The sequence below is a fragment of the Martes martes genome (genome assembly GCF_963455335.1).
Source record: "Martes martes genome assembly, chromosome: 9".
NCBI classification, from domain to species: Eukaryota; Metazoa; Chordata; class Mammalia; order Carnivora; family Mustelidae; genus Martes; species Martes martes.
The window spans coordinates 112,623,432-112,649,481 of record NC_137896.1 but is presented as its reverse complement, the minus strand read 5'-3'; the positions used below and the strand labels follow the sequence as shown (position 1 = coordinate 112,649,481).

Sequence of the window (26,050 nt, the reverse complement as noted above, 5' to 3'; positions counted from 1 at the left end):
AGGGCCTCTGTCATACCCACATTTTTCTTCTACCTAGGTGACAGCTCATTCAGCTATGTCCTCTTTCTGACTAGATTAGGGGGCAAAATTATGACAGCTTATGATATCCTTACTTGAGAGAGCTATGAAAGGAGGGAAAGGAAACTAAAAACTTTATTTTACAATGGAGTCCTGATTCTAGGCCTTACTAATTGTGTAGGTTTAGACCAGTTGCTGAATCTCTGCAAATCCCATGACCTCATCTGTAAACTGGGAATAATGATTACTTTTGTTAGTTAGCATTGTTATGAAGTATCATTGTGTTGGCCATAATGTTATTATTATGAAGGTCAAGTTGGATAATACCTATAAAGCATTTGGTATGGCACCTGGTACAGAATGTGTGTTTAGTTGGTTTTTGTTAATACTTTCACCACTACTATTAGTGTTACTATTAGAGAAATCAGGCAAATAAGATTTTTTAAATCAGTTGTTGAATGTTTATAGATCACTGCAGATGATGCATGTCAATATATTTGCACTTTAAAACTTACCTCCTATATACTTGTAATAATATTAAGCCAAGTAACATTTATAATATTCTTGAATGGCTCTCTTATCACTTAAGAATAGGAAGAAAGCGTAAGATACTATATCCAGAAAATGTCAGCTGCAGAATGGAATGGTACCTCACAGAACATTCCGGTCATTCTGGGGCACCCTCCATGCAAAGGAACACTTCAGCAGGCATTTGACCATCATGGTGGTTGATGGACTTTCTCACTAGGAGACTTTTCTTCTAGAAAGATCCAGTCATGGAAGCCATTATCTTTTTACATGGGAAAGTAATGCCTTAATGAGGTCTGAACTCTAGTCTGATAACTTCCGTTTCTTGTTTCCTTAGAGTCTTGAAGTATGACTGAGAACAGACACCAGTAGTAGCACAAACATTACCAAGTCACGTGATTATGGAGATGGTCTATCTGATGCTGAAAATGTATCTAGTTTTTTGACAGCGGCTAAATAACCATGGGGTCAAGTGGACTTGGAAAAGCAGCGACCTTAGATGAACTGTTGAGAACTTGCATTGAGATGTTTGGTATGAGCCCCTTCTCCCTTTGATGTACCTTGATACTCTCACTTCTCCCTATTCGGATTGCTGTGGAACAGAATTCAGTCTCCATCTTTGGCATTTAAGTCCTTTTTGATTGACTCCAGTCTGTCTCCCCAGTAACACTGCCATGTGCATTTCCTTCCCTTTAATGCCCACAGCTAATATGCCAGGCATCCTGTCCACATTAATGTTTCTGGAATGTTCCCTGCATCTTTCTACCTCCGTGCCTTCACTGAAATTCTGCTTCAGGGCTCATCTCAGAAGCCGGTCAGATGTTCATTATACCATTCCTAATCTCCACTGTCAGGAATGCTGATTGCTTCCTCCCACAGCTCTTTGTGACTTTCCCATGGTGGTGTGATCATTTCTCGGTCTTTCGACTCAGACAAGTAGCATAATCTGCTGTGTTCTACCTTTGCATGTATGTCTTATATCTCCTACTAGGTTACAGACTTTATAGCTGTATGCTTTCTAATGTTGTTTACATATCCACCTCACCATTTCAGATTATTCTTTGCACAGAGTCATAAAGTGGTTGGTTTTTTAATTGTTTTTTTAAATTGATTGTTACAGGAAGAGTTAGACCAGAGCAGGGTGGCCAGATAAAATACAGGATGATCAGTTAAATTTGAATTTCAGATAAAGTATATTTTTAGTGTAAGCATGTCCTAAATAATGCATGGGACATACCTGTACTAAAGAATTATCTGTGGTTTACCTTAATTCAGATGAACTAAGTGTCTTGTACTTCAGTTTGCTGAATCTGGTAATCCAACACCAGAGGGAGGGTGAAACCTCCCCACCCCCCCCCCCAATCCACTTGACTTGCAAGGAAGTACCAGTGGGAGGAGGAGGAAAACAATAATTGGGTCTATGAGAAATTTTTGACACTGATGTTTCTCTACTGTTATTAGAAGAAGAGAAGAGTAGCACTGTTGTCTCCTCACCCCTCACTTTATTTTATTTTTTAACAGATGACAATGGAGAGCTGAATAATAGTTATTTGCCAAGAATAGTTCTACTGATGCATCGATGGTATTTATCTTCCACTGAATTGGCAGAAAAACTTCTCTGCATATATCTTTTCAACTACTGTGTAATTTTTACAATCATAAATCAAGTTCTGTATTTAGATAGAATGTCTAACAAAAGCCGGTAAATTAAGATGAATAAATAGTCTTTAGTCCGTGTTCCAGCTGTTTTGTGGATATATATAGATGTCTAGACAAGACATCTGGATGATGGACCAAACAGATGACTATCCATCTGGATGTTTTGGCTCTACTGAAAAATAATCACTAGATATAAAATGAAACAGAAGCTGTAGGCTGACTGTTTCTAACTTGACTTAAACATTTCTGCTGTTAGTACAATGAAAGTATGGTCAACACTGATTCCAAACCTAATTTATTCCTTTTAGGATGACAAAATGATGGACGTAGAGGATACAGTTTAGACATATGGAAATGCCAGCCAAACTAATAGGATCTGGTTCAGGCACAAACAGCACCTGAATTTTCACCTCTTCCCTTGCTTACGAGACACAAAGAACATTCTAGCAGTTTATTGAAATTTGTTTGTTGATCTTAATTTCAGATTTCCTTCCGATATAATAACAAAAACAAACAAATAGGGAAAAAAACCCCATAGTGAGAGACTCCATTCTATAATAAAGGCTTTAATAGTCTACCACTGTTGAACATACAGCAGTCCTAAAAGGTTACTGAAAGCCAAATGACTCAAAAGGACAAAACACTCTTAGATTTAAAAGGGGATTTTATTCTTGGAGATCTAATGTTGATTATGCAACCACTAATATTGGTTCCTACAGTCTCAGCCTGCTTCAAGCCCAGGGGACCTTGCAGATGACTGGGAAGCCTTATGGGGTAGGAGGAGCTTGAAAGACAGAAGGTCTGATTATTAGGGCCGTGTGGTCATCCACCTGCTCATTGCAAGCTTCCTTCGCTTCCTACTTCTCCCCTCCATCCTCCCAACAACCTCAGGGCAGGAGGGGATGTCTGAGAGGGTAAGAAGACATTCACCTTGAACAGAGGTTCCTGAAAGTGAGCAAGATCCTAATCCCCAGGACTCAATATTGAGGAGTAGTGTGTAGGTGACGATTATTCATTGCTGACATCGTCAGAGGCCATTCTCTCCCCATCTGAACGCCCACATAACCCAGATGTCCCCACTATGGCCTTTGTATTAGGAATTCATCTAAATTGGTCAGATAGCTGCAGGTGTGGGCAAAGGAAACAAGGCGCAGGGATTTTTTCTTTAACTAGTGCACGTATCGAGATGCCAGTGGAGAAACCTGTGATGAATTTCGGTTAAAGATCTGCTACTTCATGAGGTAAATATACTTATACATGTAATTGTCTTGTAGTGGATGGTTCTGGAATTGTTGACCATTTCTTTCCCCCCAGACAGTAGACCTAGTTTGGCAATAGAATTGACTCAGATTCCCACGCCCAGCCCCCCTTTACTGATTTTGTTTAAATTGGCCTTCCTCTGTTCCTGGGAGTAGAATTTATCTTTCTTTTAGAGATTAAGCAGTAGCACATGTGATTAGGGAATAAAACTATCTCTTGGAAAGAGTGAATTCATTTTTTTTCTATTTTCTCACCATATGCTTTCCCACCTAGTTGCCATGAGTTGGGAGAAGCATTCGATTTCAGCTGTGTCTCAGCACTTCGGTGCAAGTCCAGATGTTCAGGACTTAGGGTCAGAAAGAGAGGCTCAGAGTGGGAGTGGTAGGCTTGGGTCCTTAATTGAAGGAGGGAAGAGTGAGACTCTGTGTCATCCGTGGGGAATAGGAGATTGCTAATTTGGGGTATGGTCCTGGGTTCATTGTTAAATGTAATCTGTAAAATGATACAACATTTTCCATAAAGATCTAGCTTGAAATCTTCTCTTCATCAAAACTATTTGACGCCTTTCAGGTACTGGATTCTCAAGTTTCCTGCAGAGTTTAACTTGGACCTTGGTTTGATCCGTATGACTGAAGAGTTTCGGGAAGTAGCTAGTCAACTAGGGTATGAAAAGCACATCAGCCTCATCGACATATCCAGCATGTAAGAGTGGCTCATGCTTCTTTCCAATATGATGAGCCCACTGTTGGGGGAGGGAGTAGTGATGGCCCCGCTGGTTAGCTCAGTTATTAGGAACTCAGTGCTAATGAGACTGACATTTTATATCTACTATTAACTTGGCACAGAGAAAACTATTTAATGACCCTAAGTATGGTTATCCATCTTGCAAAGATAAGCTCTTGTATTGTGGGCATTCATACTCTAGTCCATTTTCCTAGAATATTTCTTCAAGAATCTTGATCCAGGTGCATGATCTAGGAATCATCAGGGATGTTGTTAAAAATAGATATTACTCAGGTTCATTCCTAGTTAATCAGAATCTCCGGCAGTGAGGTCAGACCTCTGTCTTTATCATGAGCCTTTCAGATCATCCATATGTTGCTGAAGTGTGAGAACCAACTTCTAGTGGCTTTCGTGTGCCTTAAATCACCATCCTATGTATTGATAATCTGACAAATGTATATATCTAACCCAAACCTCTCCCCTGTGATCCCAACCTCACCGGTCATAAGAAAGAGCAAGTAAGAAATTCTTGATGGATCAGTGCAAACCCACCCTGTCTGGAAAAACAACTCAAAGTTTCTGTTCTATTGGCAATGGGTCAGTGGTTTTCTCTTCAAATATGAAGGACAGGGCGTGTATTTCGCTCCTGGAAGCAGGCCAAGAGTTACAGAGTCAGTAGGTTAATAACTTCCATCGAATGAAATGGCCTTTCAGCACATTGACCAGACTCACTGTTTTTTTTATAGTCCTTCCTATGACTGGATGAGAAGAGTCACACAGAGGAAAAAAGTATCCAAGAAGGGAAAAGCCTGTCTGCTTTTTGACCATCTGGAGCCCATTGAATTGGCTGAGCACCTCACTTTTCTGGAGCATAAATCTTTTAGAAGGATCTCAGTAAGAAACTGACATTTATTCTTCCAAGGATAACAACCACCATGCCAACTTTCCCAAGAGCTGCGTTTTCATACTCTGAAGTATTGGCAGCCCCGTCATTGTGCTCCACTGGAAAAGTGCCCTGAATTCACAGGAACAATCCCTTTTAACCAAAGATAAATATTATCCTGTCTTTAGTTTATGGCTTAGGAGCTATATATCTGTCGCTATTTTCAATGTCTCCTTTCATAGGATTAAAGCATGATTTTTCTAAATACTCAGTGGAGATTTAACCATTCAAGGTTTATGGAGCTCCACTGACTTCTCCCAAGTGAACATGCTTTGCTAGGCCCTTCATTTGAGGGAAGAAATCTTTATTTAGGTTGGGATTTCTGTAAATGCCTAATTATGGGTGTAGGTTGAAAATAAGAGTTATAGGCTTTGGGGCGCCTGGGTGGCTCAGTGGGTTAAAGCCTCTGCCTTCGGCTCGGGTCATGATCCCAGGGTCCTGGGATCGAGCCCCGCGTCGGGCTCTCTGCTCAGCAGGGAGCCTGCTTCCTCCTCTCTCTCTGACTGCCTCTCTGCCTACTTGTGATCTCTGTCTGTCAAATAAATAAATAAAATCTTTAAAAAAAAAAAAAGAGTTATAGGCTTTGATAAGAATCTTCCATTAGGTTGTTTCTCCAAGAATGGAGGTCCTGAATTAAACCTTCCTTTCCTGCTCTGTCTTGATAGCGTTCCTTCTCCACCTCTTATCTCTTCCTCCTGAGTATGGTCTCTTGTCTCTTCCTAGCCACCTACTCTCTGTCCACTTGTTATGATAATATTTCTGCAGTGGGTCATAATCAGCCTTTGTCTCACCAAGCTCTGGGGCAGTCATTCTTCTTCCTACTTTAACAAGATGCCAGGGAGTTAATTACATTATTAGTTGCAAAGAAGAACATGAAATTAGAAGTATGGATTTCTGAAACATGGATTCTTTTCAATAAATAATCCTACTTGGAGAGGACCTTCGTGGCTCTCCACCAGCAGGCCATGAGAGGGAACCCACTGCACTGTTTATATGATGGAAGGCTCATATGTATTTGATGACATCCATGATGACTTCCTGAAAAGGTGTCTGTTTTGCTAAGGAGCTACCTTACTTCAACTGCTGTTTTTATTTTTTTCTTTTAGAAGGATCTCAGTAAGAAACTGACATTTATTCTTTTATATATATATATAATATATAATTATACATATAATATACATATTATATGTATGTATATTATATATACATATTATATGTATATAATATACATATATACATATATAATATATATAATATATATAATATACATATATAATATACATATATAATATACATATATACATATATAATATACATATATAATATATATAATATACATATATATAATATATACATATATAATATATAATATACATATATAATATGTATATATGTATGTATATGTGTATATATAATATATATAATAATTATATATAATATACATATTATATATGTATATATAATATATAATGATTATAATTATTATATTATATATTATATTATAAATATTATATAAATATATATAGTATTGTATATATTATATATACAATATATATTATTATATATTATTATATATTATTATATATTATATAATTATTATATATATAATGATTTCAAGTCAGAATAATTCTGTAAAGTTTTTTCAAGAAAAAAATAAAAACAGCGGTTGAAGTAAGGTAGCTCCTTACTATTATATATATATATATTATATATAATTATATATATAATGATTTCAAGGAATATATATATATACACACATACATACATATACATATATATATACACATATATATTTTCATTTCCTTTATTTTTAAAGATTTATTTATTTATTTATTTGACAGGGAGAGACAGAGACAGTAAGAGAGAGAACACAAGCAGGGGGAGTGGGAGAGGGAGAAGCAGGGAGCCCAATGCAGGGCTCAATCCCAGGATCCCGGGATCATGTAGAAGCCACACAGGCGCCCCCATTTCCTTTTCTTTAATGTATGCCATTGTATCTCAAACTTGCCTGACCCCTGGAATCACCAGCAGTGACTGAAAAATGGAGATTCTTAGGTTCTTCCTCTGGAGATTGATCCTTAAGGTCTCGAGGGTTCCCAGAAACCAAGAGGTTATAACACAAATGCCCCAGGTGAATCTCACAATCCAACAAATTTGGGACTCACTGGAATGTGACTCGGAATCATGTCCCTCCCCACCCCTACCCCTGACACTGTGATTATAAGTATGTATCTGTGTATGGGGGAGTGAAACAGCAAAATAATAGGTGAAGGGTACATGTATATTCAAATGTGTAAGATGCCATTATAAATGTGAAATGAAAGAAATCATTATGTTCTTATGAAACAATATCCCACATCTTCCATCCAACATTCTAATTTCTGATTTTGCAAAGGCTCCCTTTTAATTCGGAGTCTCTGAATCTTCCTTTACTAGTTCACTGATTACCAAAGCTATGTCATCCATGGCTGCCTGGAGAATAACCCAACCTTGGAGAGATCTATTGCTTTATTTAATGGAATCTCTAAATGGGTCCAGTTGATGGTTCTTAGCAAACCAACCCCCCAGCAAAGGGCAGAAGTCATTACAAAGTTTATCAACGTTGCCAAGGTATGTATGTCTTGGACTTAGATGGTTTTGGCTTTTTTTGTTTTGGTTTGGTTTGGGTTTTTTAGGCTTTTATTTATTTGTCAGAGAGAGGTTGGGGGGAACACAAGAGGGGGGAGCTGCAGACAGAGGGAGAAGGAGGCTCCCTGCTGAGCAAGGATTCCTGATTCGGGCCAGGACCCTGGGATCATGACCTGAGCTGAAGGCAGACATTTAACCAACTGAGCCACCAAGGTGTCCTTTGGACTGAGTTCTTAAAGGAATGTTCGTTCACTCTAGAGAAAAGCTATTGAAGAAATTTGGGGTTTACAATACAAAGGATGATTAAAGTATTCACAATATCTGATGAACAACTCATACTGCTATCATGCGAGATTGCTTTTAATCGGCAATACTTAGAAGAACTTACTCTAACTTTTTATTTGTAAAATGATTGGTACATTTTTCTGGTGGATTGTGTTTGTACTTCATTTTAAACTGATGACATTTTCCTTTGATCCTTGTTATTGAAATGGTGCATGCATTCACCTGTAATTCAGAGAGACCAGAATAATTGAAAAATTGTTCCAAAGTATTGATTTTAACTTATTTATTTATTTATTTTTTATTGCAGAAGCTCCTCCAGCTCAAAAATTTTAACACTCTGATGGCGGTGGTGGGAGGCCTCAGTCACAGTTCCATTTCCCGTCTCAAGGAGACCCACTCTCATCTTTCTTCAGAAGTTACAAAGGTACAGTGGATTAGATCCTAATTTTTTTTTTTAATTTATTTGACAGAGAGAGAGATCACAAGGACGCAGAGAGCAAGGCAGAGAGAGAGAGAGAGAGGGGAAGCAGGCTCCCCGCTAAGCAGGGAGCCCGATGCGGGGCTCAATCCCAGGACCCGAGATCATGACCTGAGCCGAAGGCAGAGGCTTAACCCACTGAGCCACCCAGGTGCCCCGGATTAGATCCTAATCTTAAGGAAAAAACTCATCTGTAAGTTGTTTAGGGATAGGATGCTCCTAAGAAATGTCACTCAGAGGGGGGAGTTTTCTTCTTAGGTGACGATTGGTTACACATGGAGAATTAAATAGGAAGGGAGTAGCCACACTGCCTGGAAAAACAGATTGGAAGTGGTGGCAAGTGTCCCGATAGGAAGGACTTGAATTCCGTGAACATACTGCAGCTGTAAGTACTAGTAAGCATTTCGTGCTTACTGTGTGACAGGCCCCATGACGCACATAGGGGATACGAGATGAATAAGACAAGTCGTTCCTATCCTCCTCAAATGAAGTCGTTGAACACCTGCTCTCTTCAAGGCCCTGTGTTCGGCACAGTGAAAGAGACAAAGGAAGAGGCAGGTGTAGACCTTGTCCAGAAATCCCTCAGATTGATAGATGAGTTTTTGGGAAAAAAAATATATTTTTGAAAAAAAACAGTGATCATTTCCCAAACTGAGCTTTTTCTGCCACATTGGTTTCCAGGCCACTATAATAATATTTTTCCTTATTGAGTGAAAAAAGGACATTGCATCCTTACAAAAAGATTTCCATGTAAGCGTGGAGTTTGCTCTATCAGTAAGGACACTTTTCAGTTATAAGTTTAAAAAAATCTGGAAATTGCTGAAACAGTAAGGGAATGGGTCAGCTCACATACCTGGAAGTCCAGAGGCAGGGCCAGATCCAAGCATGGTCTGATCAGAGCTCTTGGCTCAGTAGCTCTGTCTTCCTTGGAGGATCAGGTATTTATTTGTTTCATTAGACTGCCTTTCTTCCTGATTAGACCATCTGCAGCAGCAGGAAAATGATGCTCTCTTGTTTTGGGTTTATTTTTTGTTGTTGTTGTTGTTTTAAGATTTTTTTATCTTATTTGTCAGGGAGAGAGAGAGTGCATAGAGGCTGGGAGAGTGACAGGCAGAGGGAGAAGCAGGCTCCCCGCTGAGCAAGGAGCCCAATGCGGGGCTCCATCCCAAGACCCTGGGATCATGACCTGAGCTGAAGGCAGAAGCTTAGCCGATTGAGCCACCCAGGCGTTCCATAAATGATGTACTCTTGTTCATGAAAGTTGGAGATAGGGAAAACTCTCTTCAGCCCTGCCTGGGGGAATGAAAGACCTTCTTTTTAGGCAGCTTGGCCCACCTCAAGTTCCATGCTCATCACTGGGCCAATCACAGTGGCTAGAGAAATATAATGTACTGACTGGCTTAGGTCTGTGCTCCTGAACCAATCATAAACCAAAGGGATAGAATTAGGATGATGGTTAATCAGAACCCATCTTTGGACTTGGGAATGGAGACAGCTCCATCTGAGTCACATGGGCTGTTTGGAGAAAGTATAGCCCCATGGAAATTGAGGTCTATTACAAAGGTCTGGTTGCTGTTAGGCAACTAACAATAAACAGCAGGATATAAGCCAAGATACACAGCTGTCTGACCTAAAACACTCATTCAAAGCATAAAGAGGCTCATTATCTAAGTGTCTTAATATCATTTGTCTTTGTACTGAATTTCAAGTAAAGAGCAAAACACATTTTACATGTTGTGAAGAGTAAGAATTCAGTAGAAGCTCTTAGAGGCTTGGAACCACCAGCGTATCTTTGAAAATTATTTGAACTCTTCTTTCTTACAGAAAAGAAAACTCTGGCCCCTCAAAACGAAGTTGCTTGCTCAAGGTCATGCTTGTAGTTAGTATCAGAGTCCCAAACCCCTAGCTATCTCACACCTAAGTGTGGCTTTTCCTACACCATCCTGTCCCAGATGAACCTTCAAGTAATACCATGAACACAACTTTCTTAGAACAACTAGGACACACCAATATAGTACCTACTATATTTTAATAGGATACATGGTTATATTCATGGACTGTAATATTTCCATGAATTGCAAACTACTTATAGCTATTTGATGTCATTTAACATCCTGACATCACCAGCAGGCAGGCAGAGGTGCAGGGAGGTTTCTGCTCTGCAGTGGAATAGAACAGGCTGCCCCACTCCTAGCCAGGCCCAGTGCATTTCTCTAATTTTCTTTTCCCAGGTTACTATTTCCCTGCATCAGTGTTGGTTCGATCGATGCTTCTCTCAGTGGCCAAGGAATGTCCTAGCTGCACACAGCAGATGCACATGGGGGTGGGCGGACAGGAAAACTGAAACCTCTCCTTTTCCATCCATTCTCAGAACTGGCACGAAATGACAGAGCTGGTCTCCTCCAACGGCAATTACTGCAGCTACCGCAGGGCCTTTGCAGACTGCGAGGGCTTCAAGATCCCCATCCTCGGCGTGCACTTGAAAGACTTGATAGCGGTTCATGTCATTTTCCCAGACTGGACGGAGGACAACAAAGTGAACATTGTAAAAATGCACCAACTCTCCGTTACCCTGAGTGAACTGGTGTCCCTGCAGAATGCCTCCCACCACTTAGAACCCAACATGGATCTGATCAACCTGCTCACGGTGAGTTCAAGGGACCAGGTTTGCGCTAAGGGCTCTTCTGTGCCTCCCTGCAAAGGGTGTACAGGAACATCTGGGCTAGTCACTCACCAGGTTGCGTGCTGGGCCAGTGGACACGGAGAGATTTGCACAAGTGGGGATGGGGAGGGGAGCCCAGCCCCATAAGCAGCATGAATTGAGACTGCAATCTTGGGGCCAAGAAATTTCCCATTGTCTGGAGGAGCCTAATCAGCACCCCTCCAGCTCCACATCCAGACCTCCTGCTCTCAGCCCCTCCCACTCTCAGCCCCTCACTCTCCCTCAACGCACCTGTCTCGTTCATCCTCTACACGGCTCATCTCATCTGCCTCCCTTTGCCCATCCCCCCCACCCCCCCGCACAACTGTAGCTGAGGCCTGGGATAATGTCAGGACTTCGTCCATCATCTCCCTGCCCCTACCGCCAACCTCCCCAAAGCCGCCTGGCGTTGGAAACCCTTCCAGACTCATTGTCTCTCTAGCCTGTTTTGCCATCACCCGATCCCACAACACGCTCACCTTTGAGGAACATTGGACTTTCCACCGTGAACTGTTGCCTTCTGCTTCCTGGCCTTTGCACTTTCTTGGAAAATCCCTTCCCTACCCACCCCTGTGACTAGCTCAAATTCAAAAGCCTCTGTCTTTCTGGAGCATTCTCTCTTCCTCTCCAGAGCAGTAACACATCGGTCACATGTGTGGCTCTTGCCCTTGATGCTTTCTTAACCATAGGAGGTATCACTTGGTAATAGATTTCTTTTCCTGTTTACCTGCCTGACACAGCCCATATCCCCAGCACCTCTCGCAGTACCTGGCATATTTAGGCGCTCAACAGATGAACACTGTATCTGGGAATGAAGTGAGTCATTCAGAAGACATTCACCCAGTAATCATACTTTTTGTCCTCTGCGGTGGGTCGCCAGGTCCTAGCCCTTTTAGAGAGAACAGGTGTAGAGAAGAGCGCCTTCCCCACTGGCGGCTGCTTTGTCAGGGGGCAGAGGCATGACCAAATTTTCTCACCCTTGTTTCACAAATGCAGAAGCAACTTCCCTGTTTGGGTTTATAACACTGAAGCCTCTGACCCATGGCTGCAACACTGAATTGACCATTTTCCTGTAATGACCATGGAAAATGAAAACAATAACTTTCTGAAGCTCTGAGAGCTGAAATCCCCTACTGCTACATTGGAATGAGAGCGTTGTTCCTAGACCTTTCACAGACTGTTCCTAGAGCACGTAATTGTTTACCAAAGAATAGAACCCCCAAAATGCACGTCGTAAAGCCAGCTGTACCTTAGTATAAAGCAGAAGTGGGCGACACACAGAAACATGAATCTCTTGGGGCTGAGTTTGTGTAACAAACAGTAAACACGCAGACGTTCGCCACTGGGGGGAAAAAGCCCTCACAATAGACCAGGCACCTGCATTTATTAATCATTTGCCATGTAAATCTGTTTCCATGAATAAGTGACCAGAGTTGCAGCCCCAGTCGGACTACAAACCCACAGACCCAGGTGATGTCTGCAGACCGGCCTGAGTTCCCCACGTCTGTGTCCAGGCTGCTCTGAGAAAGCATCATAGAGCAGGTGCCCATGCTCGGGCATTTTCTCTTCCACACAAAAGATAGTGATGGAGGGGGGTGCCTGGGTCCTCAGTCTGTTAAGTGGCTGCCTTCAGCTCAGGTCATGATCCTGGAGTCCCAGGATCGAATCCCACATCGGGCTCCCTGCTCAGCGGGGAGTCTGCTGCTCCCTCTAACCCTCTCCTCTCTCATGCTCTCTCTCACACAAGCTCTCTCTCAAGCCAATAAATTAAAAAAAAAAAAAAAAAGATAGTGATGGAGGAGGGGAATACATTTTGGGGTCACAAATGCAGCAAGCACCCTAATGACAGCTATTTAGGGAGGTATCAAAGGATTTTGAATGAAAAATTTCAGGTACAAATGGAAAATTTGAACTCTAGAAATAAAGATGAAGAAAACATTTTCTTGCTGGGAAGGAAAGAAAAAAGAAAGAGAATGCCAACTCAGTCTCTCTCTCTCACTCTCTCTTGGCCATTAAAGGAGTATATAGGAGCCACCAAGCCCCATATTTAGGAAGAGCAGTGTTGTTAGTGTACTGCTGGGGCAAGGATCCCCGGTGGGAGATCTAGCTTTTTAGCTCTGTGTGTGCAGTTACTTCGTTTGGTCTTGACTTTGGACTTTTCATAAAGGGTTCCGTGCTCCTTTGTGAGATCTCTTCCAGCTCTAAACTTCTGTGATTCTGGATATAAGCATGGGGGGAGCCAGGAGACTAAGGCAGCCGGTGTCAGTCTGATTCTGTGGTTCCAGCCCCGTGGTTCCTGGGGATAGCACAGCTCCCCCTCTGAGCACCCATCAGCAAGCCAGGTCCTGTTTAGCGCCCACATCCCTCTGTCCTCCCCACCACCAAGGAGAAGGTTCAGGGCACAGGAACACACACTCCTTCCTGCCACCGGCGGATGAATCTCTTCAATGCGGATAGAGGAGACTCCCGTCAGGGGTTCCCTGGAGCCCAGCGGGCATTTCACGAAGCACGCATGTGTTGGGATTAGAACCATTTGATTGACGGAAGCTGCCCAAATGCATGCGAAGGCATCGCGAAGCCCCAGACTCTGGGTCAGGTTTTTGCCCAGAGTGATTGTTTGCTTCTAAACCCGGCCCTAGGTGAGGAAGCCGGTTCACAATAGAGAGCCCTGGAAGATAGCAAATTAGGACTCTTAAATGAATCCAGAACTACTGAATGTCTGCCCCATGCAGGGAGCTGCATAGCCGTGTTCGAACTTTCTGTAATAATTGATTGCATTTTCACAGCGCTTCCACGAACTTCTTGGGAGGTTTTCAAAGACACCCTAAGAGCTAGCCTCAGCAGACCAGAGCCTGTAACCTCACCTCTGCCCCTTTGTGTTTTACAAAGAAAGAAACAGACTTTTGAAGGACAAGAGGCTTGCAAATGGCAAACTTCCGAATCCTGCTATGGAGTGGTGGGGGCACTCCTCCTCTCCTCAACCATGGACATTTACTCCCTAATGTGGAAACATTGCTGACATTTACTTTATTTTGTATCTGTAAAAATTTAAGTAGTCTAGGGGCACCTGGGTGGCTCAGTGGGTTAAAGCCTCTGCCTTCGGCTCAGGTCATGATCTCAGGGTCCTGGGATCGAGCCCCACATCGAGCTCTCTGCTCGGCGGGGAGCCTGCTTCCTCCCCTCTCTCTCTCTGCCTGCCTCTCTGCCTACTTGTGATCTCTGTCTGTCAAATAAATAAAATCCTAAAATAAAAAAAAATTTAAATAGTCTCTCTCTCCCTCTTCATGGGTGTTTGGAGAAGGAGTTAATTACAGAACCAAATCTATGAGTCAGATACTGTGATGCCATTTTTATCATTGTAAACTTATCCCCTGAAAAGTACCCGGCATGTGAAGGAACTAGGACCCGAGCACTACACTGTTGGGATTTGAATTTGTTCCCCTTTTCAGGGAAGATCTAGAGAAGGCATCTTCCATTGTCATCCCTCCCAGTCCTGGAACCAGAAGCTTTAAAAGCTGATGTTTCTTGCTTCATGGCATATGAAATCGTCTGATTCTTTTCATAGTATTTTTAGACCTATCAGTTACTTTTACCATTCTGAGTATATGCAAATATCTGGAAAGCCCCCTGTATTTTTACAGTTTCCAAAAAAAAAGAAGAAGAAGAATTGCAAAGATGGTGAATGGCGATAGTTTGATGACCAAGTGTGTTTTATTTTATAATTCTCTAATCAAGGCAATGTGGTCTTAATGTACGGAGTAAATCCACAAACATCTTTGCTGATAGACTTCGATGTAAATGCAGCAAACGAAAACAGTGACTCAGGACATATTTCAAAAACAGTGAGACTCAAAATATGTTAGACACAAGCAAACATTCCTGAAATTCCACTGCCTATAATTATAAAATACAGGCATATAGGAAGTACAACAGGTTACTCTATGCAGGACCATAAAACCCAGAGGAGATGAGAGAATGCACGGAGGTAGGATCATGGCTGGGGAAGCAGAGAGCTGGCAGGAGTAACCCAGGGGGCAGCTTCACATTCACTGATGCGTGCAGTGGCATTTGGCTGGAAACCTATCGGTATGGCCCACTAAACAAACCCCGCTGGTTACACGTTAGCTCATTTAATCTTCACATCAGTTCTGGTAGGGACCTATTATTTATGCCTCCCATTTTATAGACCGGGAGATTGAGCCCCAGGAAGGTTAATGACTTGCCCAGGTTCACAATACTACTAATAGAGAGCAAACGTTTGGAGAAGATATTTCCATCATAGGATCTGGTATCTGTCTATGTGCTGTATGAAAATTCTCAAGGATGTTCTGTGTCTTTTGAAAGAGCATCTCCCCAACATAGCATGTGGTTATTTGGATTTCTGGTCAGATGTTCTAGCACTCTTGTCATTCCTTCTCCAGCAGATGCCAGTGCCAGTCACTAGAGACCTAATTAGGAGGACAGGAACAGGTTCATCAAAGTCCAGAATAACTCCTGGTAACAAAGAATTCAGAAGAAAGAAGTCACTTGATTTTCTTTCTATTTATGTAGCATTCACAATGCAAGGCAGCAAGCCGTGGCTGGGGTTACAGAGGCAGAAAAGACAGATGTGCTGCCTGCTTTCTTGAGGCTTAGAGGCCAGTAGAGTTTTCCAGTGTGGAATTTACAAAATGGTGGGCAACTGCCCAGGGCTGATGGGTTTTATTTGGCTGACATGGAATCTTAAATTTTTAAAATTAGTTGCTAATACTTAAAAATTGAGTATTTCATATAAAACTTCAGATTTCTGGCTTCTTCTGACAAATGAGAAGATATGGCAATACCAAATAACCTTTCTTGACATTTCACTGTATACCAAGGCCCCTGTGTAGTACTTCCCATGAGGTATTCCATTTGATCCTGATCAAAATGCAATTCAGTAGGGACTTTTAAGATAATTTCCATTTTACAGTTGTGGAAACTGAGTATCAGAGAAGATATAACTGGTTCAAGGTGACAGGGCTAAGCAGTGGCAGCCTCTGCACTTGAACTCAGGCCCACTGGACTCCAGAACCTCTCCCTCTGCTGTATTTGTCACCTCTCTGAATAATCCCTATTGCATTGAGAGCGTTGCCTTTTGTTGATGTAAACACATCTGACAAAATTCATATGACATAACTCATAGTATGGCTGATGGCCATACTAGGTTTCACTATTTCTTTTTAAACGTTCATGTTCCACCTCCAAATGCTATCTTTTTAATGTTCTGCATTCTCTCAAATTATAAGACACTGAGGTTACACATTGAGTTTGAAAAATATTTCAGCAATGTAAATAAATAAGTAAATGTGATCCAACATCATCATTTATCCCTTCTAATTTGTTGTAGCTTTCTCTGGACCTCTACCACACAGAAGACGATATTTACAAACTGTCACTGGTGCTGGAGCCTAGAAATTCTAAATCGGTAGGTGGTGTTTTCTCTCTAAGGATCAGGGGCAAATACGGTTGTTTGTCATTTATCATGATGACTGTTCCAGTGATGCTTTGTGATCTGGAGATTGAAGAATTTTAAAAATCCATATTATTTCATTTTGCCCATGGAAGAGCTGAGCTCTGACAGTTTGAGATTATTTCTTCATATCAGAGGCTAGTAAGGAAGAACATTATTCCCAATTACTCCGTTTCATTGTTTATCTTCTATGTGTCCCATCTGAGAATTTGTGTACATATAGGCCCTCCTCCCAACAAAACAAGAACTCATCTTAATGTTAAACAGCATTTAGACTCTCCAGTATAAAACCCATTCAGCATGAAATTAAGTGTAGTAAATTTTAAAGACCCTGATCATAATTCACAAATTTCCCTGCTAATGATCGACTCAGCTCAGAATTTCAGTATCACATTGGATCCCTGACCCTTAGTAAAGAAACATTCTATGCTGAGATTGGGGAAATTGCACTACTGAAAGTACACTGGTCATGAGTTTTATCGAGTATTTTATGCAGCAAACTGAAACAGTTGTCGGTGTCTTAGATATGTTTTGTGTTAATAAAAAGTACCTGGGTGAATTTGAAATTTACAGTGAGGATGAGGTTCACATGTTGAAGGAAAAACTGTCTATGTTGGCTTCTTAGACTCAGATCCTGACATCAGTTTTCTGATAAAGGCTTCATGCCTTACCTCCTTACCCGTTGAGTTCTGTGGCATGTTGCCAGAGACCTTAAGTCTGGACCTTAAGTGTGACCCTCTATTCTGATTCTGAAGCATCAGCCCAAAAGAGGCAGAATGACTGTGAGGTGCTGGGAGGTTACGCACTTGAGCTTGAGTCGGTTGACCTCGTAGCATCTGTTCTTACAATCATGAGTGTGGTGTTTCCATCAGCATGTTCACCTCCCCACCAGTCCCCAGAGGCGCATCTCCTGGGGACACTGAAGAACAGATCCATGTGGCCAGATACAGGCCAAAGGGAAGAATGAGGGCTAGACTCTGCAAAGTTAGCATGCCTAAGAGCTGGAGAGAAAGGCAAAGTTATTAGAAAAAAGGAATTCATGAGCTCTTCTCTCATTCCTTGGCTTTGATGGGAGGACCCTGATTTCCATGTGGCAAGCTGTTACACGTGCACATGGCATTTCCACCTCCTCACCCCTTCCTCTACCTATAAGCAGGCACCTTAATTGCTACCCATTGGTTGTTGAGCACCTGCTGGGGCATCTGTATCTCATTAACTCTTAAGGAAGTGGAGTCTGGTGAGGACAGGTGTCTCACATGGAGCACACAGCCCGTATGTGGAAGAACTGGGAGGCGGTGTCAGGCCTGTCTGTCTTCAACCCCTGTGCTTTTTTCTTTTTCTTTATTTTTTTAAGATTTTTATTTATTTATTTGACAGAGAGAGAGAGATCACAAGTAGGCAGAGGCAGGCAGAGAGAGGGGGGAAGCAGGCTTCCTGCTGAGCAGAGAGCCCCATGCAGGGCTCGATCCCAGGACCCTGAGATCATGACCTGGGCCAACGGCAGACACTTAACCATCTGAGTCAACCAGGTCCCCCTTCTGTGCTTTTTCTGCCACAGGATGCTGCCCATCATTTTCCCTTCACCCCTTGTATCAGGAACATGGTAGGAATGACCATGTTAGCATACTTGCCTGATTTGTGCTCTTTAGATTTGTTTAGTTTATTTTCAGGATGAATTTTTGCCAGTTGTAGGAGACATTTCCATCCAACGTAGCCTTTTTTATCTTTTATAAAAGCAGAAGCTTTCAAAGCCCCTTCCAAGGACTAAAAGCCTCTGAATCTATGCGAACACATTTCCCCAATTCTTTTCCATCTCTTGTCATCCTGTTTAGGTTTGACGTATGCTGACACTAGAGAACAAGCTCCTGTCAGGATGATAGTACTGGGAGCCTGTAACTCGGTGTGCTTATGGTTGGTGCTGGTGGACCTTGCATAGTCCCCTTCTGAACCTTTGCTCTGCACAACACACCCTTCGTGTCTCACTAGTTCTTTGTGTTTTACTTTGTGTCTCAGTTTTTTCAGACTACCTCTAGATCAAAAGAAATACCTCACAATTCCACTTTTAGGATAGTTAGGTCCAAACAATTTAATATATATTAATGTTCTAATGATGTAGAACCCACTTGAAAAACTAACACATTTGAAATAAAAATAATATTTTAATTTCATTCTTAAATAACCACAATTACTTACAAATGGATGGGTGTGCCTGTTGGGCATGGAACAATTTCTTAAATCTTGGAATCAGGTTGAATACTGCCACCTTTTTCCTTGTTCCATACTGATTTTTTGCTTTGGAAAGATATGATAATATTGAAAGAAATGTAGCAGGATCTAATGGGGGAATTGTGAACTACTTTAAGCTGGTAGTTCACATGGTGTCTGTCAAATATGGAGTACTGCTTTATTTCCCTTGGAAGTCTGAAATATCTTTTGGTACCCCCATATGAGTCCACTGCCATGTTCCCAATGGGGCACCTTGTTATACAGTTTTGGGAACCATGGGTTTATCCTTCATCATATGAACAAAGTGAAAAGCTTGAAAGAAGGAGCCAGGATATGTATGATGTGTGTGGGAGTGAGTCTATGTTTTGGTGATCATATCCAGGCAGCAGGTAGTTTTTGGTCCTGCTCTCTCATCTCACATCACAAGGGGCTTAAATCCAGTATAGTTACTCCTTAATTCCTCTTGCAAACATATTTATCCCCAATTCAGCATCAAAACCTTCCAATAAAGGTTTGCATGCATGCACCAGCAAAGATTTTTACGTTATATGACGGTCCCAGGGAGAGGAATTAAGGGCACAGCACTCTAGGCTAGTCTCTTGAGGGGATTGTGTTTTCCCTTGTGTTGTGTGAACATGTAATACATTATCACCACCATCTCCTCCACATTATTTAGTGAAAATGTCTTGCAAGAACGTGGAAAAATATAGAGAAAGCAAATCCACCAAAGAGGCTAGAAAGACCTAATTAGCCAAGCAGTGAGAAGGGATTAAGCGTATTGAGAAAGATGACGGCTTGAGGACATAAACTTGACCATTTTCATGGGCCCATTCACTGCACACATCTACTAATTTATCAGCAATCCAAGTATTAAAGAATTAGACAACTGGTGTTTTATATATTTTATATTATACAAATATCTGTTTGGAGTATTAAATAAGTTTAAGCTGTTTTAGTAATATTTGGGGAACAAAGAGAATTTTTGGGTGGGCTGGGAGAGCAACATCTTTTTTTTTCCATTTAGAATAATGGAATCTAGGCTACTGCTATACAAAACACACTATCCACATGTGTATTTAGTCACAGATTAGATTCCATTTATAGAAGATGTTTGTTTTCAGAACATTCAAGTGCTGCGTATATGTTTTTACTGGTATTATTAATATAGAAGGTACATGTCCTTCTCAGTGTCCCCTAATTGTTCAAAGTCTCAGATAAAGTTAAAAAATGTGTTTTCTCTGTCAGCAGCCTACCTCCCCTACGACACCCACGAAGCCCATGGTGCCCCTGGAGTGGGCATCAGGAGTGATGCCGAAGCCAGACCCCACAGTCATCAATAAGCACATAAGGAAGTTAGTTGAGGTAAGTGGTTGAGAGAGTGGAGATTGAGCACTAGAAGGCCCCTTTCTCTTTCCAGAATATTCTACCATTGCCAAGAATCAACTGAAGTCAATGAAAACAGGCCTCTGGCAGGTAGGAGCAATTTAGCAGACACTCTCTGTACTTGGCATTGGCCTCTGGGGGAGAGTATCCCAGAAAGGCCCCCTCTCCCCTTCTTGTCCTTCTGTTCTCATTTGCCCAAATACCCTCAGCTACTCCCAACTGTCTTTCAGTAGCATTTGACGCCTCCACTGTTGCCTCTGCTACTTGAAGGGCTATTTGGGGATTAGAATCTACTCATGAAAAACCTACATGGGTCACAATAAAATGCCCAATAAACTGATTACCTGAGGGTAGGAAAAGATCCCGTAGGTTGCATAGTTTCTTTCGCTGTATGTATCGGGGGTCCGTGACACAGCAGCACAATGACATTTAGGTCTGAAACATCACTTAATGACGGGAAAATCTCCATCAGAGTTTCCTACATAGAAAGAAGAGTAGAGGGGCGCCTGTGTGGCTCAGCCAGTTAAGCGTCTGCTTTTGGCTCAGGTCAGGATCCTTAGGGTCCTGGGATCAAGCCCCTCTTCAGGCTCGCTGCTCAGCAGGGAGTCTGCTTCTCCCTTTCCCTCTGCCCCTCCCCCTCCCCCGATCATGTGCACACTCTCTTTCTCTCAAAATAAATAAATAAAATCTTAAGGAAGGAAGGAAGGAAAGAAAGAAGGAAGAAGGACAGAAAGGGTAGGAGTGCCAGTGTGGGGAAAATGGAAACATACCTGGCACTAAAAACTATGACCCCTGATTAAACATCTGCTTTAATGGGTAGGTATGATGCAATAGGGTTGCGTCTTGGGATAAAAGGAGCTTTTGGCTGGGGATGCATGTTTAAAGGAAAAGAAAGAATGTTCTACATCTTGGATCATCCAGGGAATTACAGTCTATTGAAAGAAAAGTTCTGTGGAGCATGTGAGGCAGCAAGGAAAGGTCAGCAGGGATGAGGGAAGGTATTTCGTCGCATAAGGTCCAGTGGAGGAGGCCGTGTCTTGATGTTGTGGTCACAGAGCCAACCTGGAGCCAAGGAAAGGGTGGGGAGCAGGATCCAGGCAGGACAGAGTGGCAGCTCAGGAAGGTCTGGAGCCAGGAAGTGCAAGACAGAATGATTCTCTTTCCTACTCTTTTCTCTGAATGCTCATTCCATTACCTGCTGAAAGACTTTCTGTGTTCCCTGTGGGGAGTCTGTTTCACTCTCTCCCTCCCTCTCCCCACCTTCCGCCATCTCTCCTATTTTCTCTCCAATTCCAATTTCATAGGGGAGAAGGTTGGCCCAGTTTGGATAAGTTGCCTACTTTCAGCTCAATCAAATGAAAGACTGGGTTTTATCATGAAATTTGGAAACTCAATTTTATTCTACAAAAAGATTGTATTTTCGACAGAAATATGGATGTTACCTATAAATAGAAGGCACGGTACAATGGTCAGTTTTAAGCAATTTTGATTCTAGATAAATACAGATATTGGGACTTGCAAAAAAGGTAATGCTTTAGGATTTTGTACAATTCGGTTATCTATAAATAAACTTACAATAGGTGCTAAACGGTCATATTTTTAATTAAGTAATTTGTTCACTTATACCTTGCCCATCTCCCAAAATACTCCTGAAGCAGCTTGCAACATCGAGCACTATGGATAAAATAGAATAGACAGAAACTATCAGGAAAAGGGAGAAAGACTCATCATTACCTGCTTGCATAGATGGGTTTCTGGGGAGAGCGTAACATACCTTTTTGAAAACCCAATTTAACAGAGGGCATTGGAAGACTCCTTTTATGTTTCTCTGATTATAAAGAAAGTCAGAATCATTGTAAATATGCAAACCTTTCATAAAATGGAGAGAATCCAAGTTTTGCTTTCAGACCATGGGAATTCTGCTCTCTGGGGATAAACACTGATAATTTGTGAATTATCTTGTATGACTTAATCCCCCCCTAAACATACACACCCACATATGCCTCTGAGTAACATTGTTCACCTGTTTACCTAGAACAGAGTCCCGTAAGTGGAAGTGCTGAGTCAGAGAGTAAGCAGCTGTCCTCCAGAAAGACTGTGGCTATTGACTTCATCAACTAATATGAGAGCGCCTATTTTCTCATATCCTAGGAAATTATCAATGATATTATTAATGATCTATGAGATTATTAATGATCTCATATCCTAGGAAATTATCAATGATCTATCTGAAAGGTTAAAAAAAAAAGTTTCTTTGTGTTTCTATAATTATTAGCAGAATTGAGCAATTTCCACGAATGTATTGGCCATTTGTATTTTTACTTTGTGATCTCCCGGTTTCCTTTTTATGTCTTTGTTCTCTTGTATATTGCAGATAATCTTCTCTGTCATTTACCTTTAAATTTATCAGCTGAACTTTTTTGATTCAGATATTTTGCATTTTATGTAATAAAATGTTTCTATTTAGAGCTGCTGACTCTGATGTCATGGTAGGCCTTTTCCACTCAAAGATAACAAAACATAAAAATTATTTTTGTCTATTTACCTTTCATGCTTTTATAGCTTTACTTATTTTTAAAGATTTTATTTATTTATTTGACAGAGAGAGAGATCACAAGTAGGCAGAGAGGCAGGCAGAGAGAGAGAGGGAAGCAGGCTTCCTGCCGAGCAGAGAGCCTGATGCAGGACTTGATCCCAGGGCCCTGAGATCAAGACCCGAGCTGAAGGCAGAGGCCTAACCCACTGAGCCACCCAGGCACCCCTATAGCTTTATTTTTTTACATTAAAATATTTAATTCATCTAGAATTTAGTTTCGGGACAATTGATTTTGTAAGATTATTAGCCATTTAGCTCAATAGCAATTATTGGGTAATTTTTCATTTCCCTATGGATTTAAAGATACTTTTTTTTTTTTTTTTTTTTAAAAGATTTTATTTATTTGACAGAGAGAGAAATCACAAGTAGGCAGAGAGGCAAGCAGAGAGAGAGAGGGGAAGCAGTCTCCCCGCTGAGCAGAGAGCCCGATGCGGGGCTCGATCCCAGGACCCTGAGATCATGACCCGAGCTGAAGGCAGTGGCCTAACCCACTGAGCCACCCAGGTGCCCCGTACTTTTTGATATTCTAAATTCCTTTATAAACATAGATCTATTTCCAGACTCTGCTATCTGCAGTAAGTTACAGTACCATGTTGTTTCGATTAATGTAGCTTTGTAGATTATTTGATTTCTGATAGGACACCTTTCCCCTCATTACTTCTCATCTTAAACAATTTTAGGCTATTCTCAACAAGTTTACTTCTGTTTGAACTTTGGAATCAGTTTGTTTATTTAAAACAAATTCCCGCTGGAATTCTATTGGAATTGCATTAAAAATATACTTGAGGGGTGCCTAGGTGGCTCAGTGGATTAAGCCTCTGCCTTCAGCTCAGGTCATGACCTCCGGGTCCTGGGATCGAGCCCTGCATCGTGCTCTCTGCTCAGCAGGGAGCCTGCTTCCCTTCCTCTCTCTCTCTGCCTGCCTCTCTGCCTACTTGTGATCTCTGTCAAATAAATAAAAAATCTTAAAAAAAAAAAAAAAAACAAGAGAAGAATGTGTTTTGGTCAAAAACCACAAGAGAGATAATTGATTTATTAATATAACAGCACAAGTTCCTTATTTAAAATATATATATATAGATATATATACTTGAATTTTTTTGGAGACTTTAACACTTTAAAGCTTCATTTTCTATCGGCATGGTATTGGCATTTGTGAATTCACCAAGCTTAACTCTTACTAAAACTGAGGTCTCAGTTAGGCCTTACTTTCTTCAGGAAACTTTTTAAAATCTACTATCTCCACTCCTCCCCAGGACACCCTATTTTTTGTTTTTAAAGATTTTATTTATTTATTTGACAGAGACAGTAAGAGAGGGAACATAAGTAGGGGGAGTGATAGAGGGAGAAGCAGGGTTCCTGCCGAGCAGGGTGCCCAATGCAGGGCTCCACCCCAGGACCCCCCAGATCATGCCCTGAGCTAAAGGCAGATGCTTAACAATCGAGCCACCCAGGTGCCCCATGACACCCTGTTTTTATCCTCACATTGCACTTATCTTCTTACATCATGAAGGCTTCTTGATTTCATTATCTCCCACTGGATTCTAAGCTCCTCAATAGAACAATATGCTGGTTATCACTGCTTTCCCAATGACAAGTTCAGAGCCTGCCTCATAAATAGTTTTTCCATAAATATTTGTCTTTCCTTTGCAGTCTGTGTTTAGAAACTATGACCATGACCACGATGGGTACATCTCCCAAGAGGACTTTGAAAGTATAGCTGCCAATTTTCCCTTTTTGGATTCCTTCTGTGTGTTGGACAAAGATCAGTAAGTTTTCATTGTGTTATATTTTAATGCAACTGTCCTGAAGCAGAAAATTGGTGTCAGAGGAGAACCTTTAATGTACATCTGGACAGCTTCAATCCTAGGGCACTGATGAGACAAGTCTAATATTTCGCTGATTTTTTTTCTTGGTGTCCACAAACATGACGGGTTGGGCGAAGTCACAGGGCAGACCACACCATCAGTGTTCAGTCCGAGTGCCCATTTGCAAATGATGCTGATTCTCCATCCCCACATTACTTCTGCTTAGCTATTTCATCAACCCCCAAACCTCCATCAAAAAGTGTAGAGGAGAAATATCGTTACACCTAGGCTGGTAGAGTCCTCAGCCTCAGTGGAACTGAGGGCAAGACTAAAACTCACCAAATAACTAAAATTATTTTAAATTACTTACAGTCTTCAGAAGAGCAGGTAATACCTACAGATAGCCAAGAAGTGTCCTTTCTTTATTTCTCTCTTTCCTAGCTCAAGGTTGTTTTGATAAATGAAGTAAACATACATTTCTCTGTAGCCTCAAATGATTCCTGGAAAATTAAATGACCTTAGATGCTAAGATCTAGCTCAGTAGAAAACAGGGGAAAACGAAACAATAGAAAAAAAATATATATATCAGAGAAACACTGGCCTTGGAAATTTGACTGCTTCATTTTTAATTCTGTGAGCTTAGTTCCTGGTTTAAAAATCACCTGTAATGAGGGACGCCTGGGTAGCTCAGTTGGTTAAGCGGCTGCCTTTGGCTCGGGTCATGATCCCAGCATCCTGGGATCGAGTCCCACAGGGGCTCCTTGCTCTGCAGGGAGCCTACTTCTCCCTCTGCCTCTGCCTGTGCTCACTCTCTCTGACAAATAAATAAATAAAATCTTAAAAAAAAAATCATCTGTAATGAGGTGCTAGATTTTATATTGATGAAATGTCCAAATCATATCACTTTAGAATTCTTAAATAATCTTTTTTTTTATTATTTAAGATTTTGTTTATTTATTTGACAGAGAGATCACAGGTAGGCAGAGAGGCAGGCAGAGAGTCCAGATGTGGGGTTCAATCCCAGGACCCTGGGATCATGACCTGGGCTGAAGGCAGAGGCTTTAACCCACTGAGCCACCCAGGTGCCCCACACTTTAGAATTCTTTAATGTTTTTGTTGGTGTGAGAATATTTTAAAAAACTAAATCTATAAGTAATTCAATATACCAAGGAAAGCCTTGATGTTTTATCATACCATCTTAAAACCTTAATTCATCTTTATTGTATATCTAGAACAAAGAATACTTTTAAGATAAATTAAATTATTGGAAACATGAACCTCTTTTACAAAATAAAATTCAAGTTACCTGCTACCTACCCACGT

At 41.3% G+C, this 26,050-nt stretch overlaps 1 protein-coding gene across 1 annotated transcript in view; it reads left to right on the top strand.

The window, feature by feature from the left end:
• Positions 1-1,008: 1,008 nt before the first annotated feature.
• The window catches only part of RASGRP3 (RAS guanyl releasing protein 3), a gene marked incomplete at its 5' end in the record, with an annotated part of 40,907 nt that continues 15,865 nt past the window's right edge, over positions 1,009-26,050 (top strand). Inside the window, 11 exons of the mRNA XM_080814317.1 lie at positions 1,009-1,078; positions 2,068-2,165; positions 3,379-3,446; positions 4,036-4,167; positions 4,935-5,082; positions 7,568-7,741; positions 8,352-8,468; positions 10,894-11,169; positions 16,592-16,669; positions 20,189-20,302; positions 24,573-24,688. Coding sequence (XP_080670443.1) covers positions 1,009-1,078; positions 2,068-2,165; positions 3,379-3,446; positions 4,036-4,167; positions 4,935-5,082; positions 7,568-7,741; positions 8,352-8,468; positions 10,894-11,169; positions 16,592-16,669; positions 20,189-20,302; positions 24,573-24,688 — 1,391 coding nt within the window. The remainder of the gene's footprint in view (positions 1,079-2,067; positions 2,166-3,378; positions 3,447-4,035; positions 4,168-4,934; positions 5,083-7,567; positions 7,742-8,351; positions 8,469-10,893; positions 11,170-16,591; positions 16,670-20,188; positions 20,303-24,572; positions 24,689-26,050) is intronic.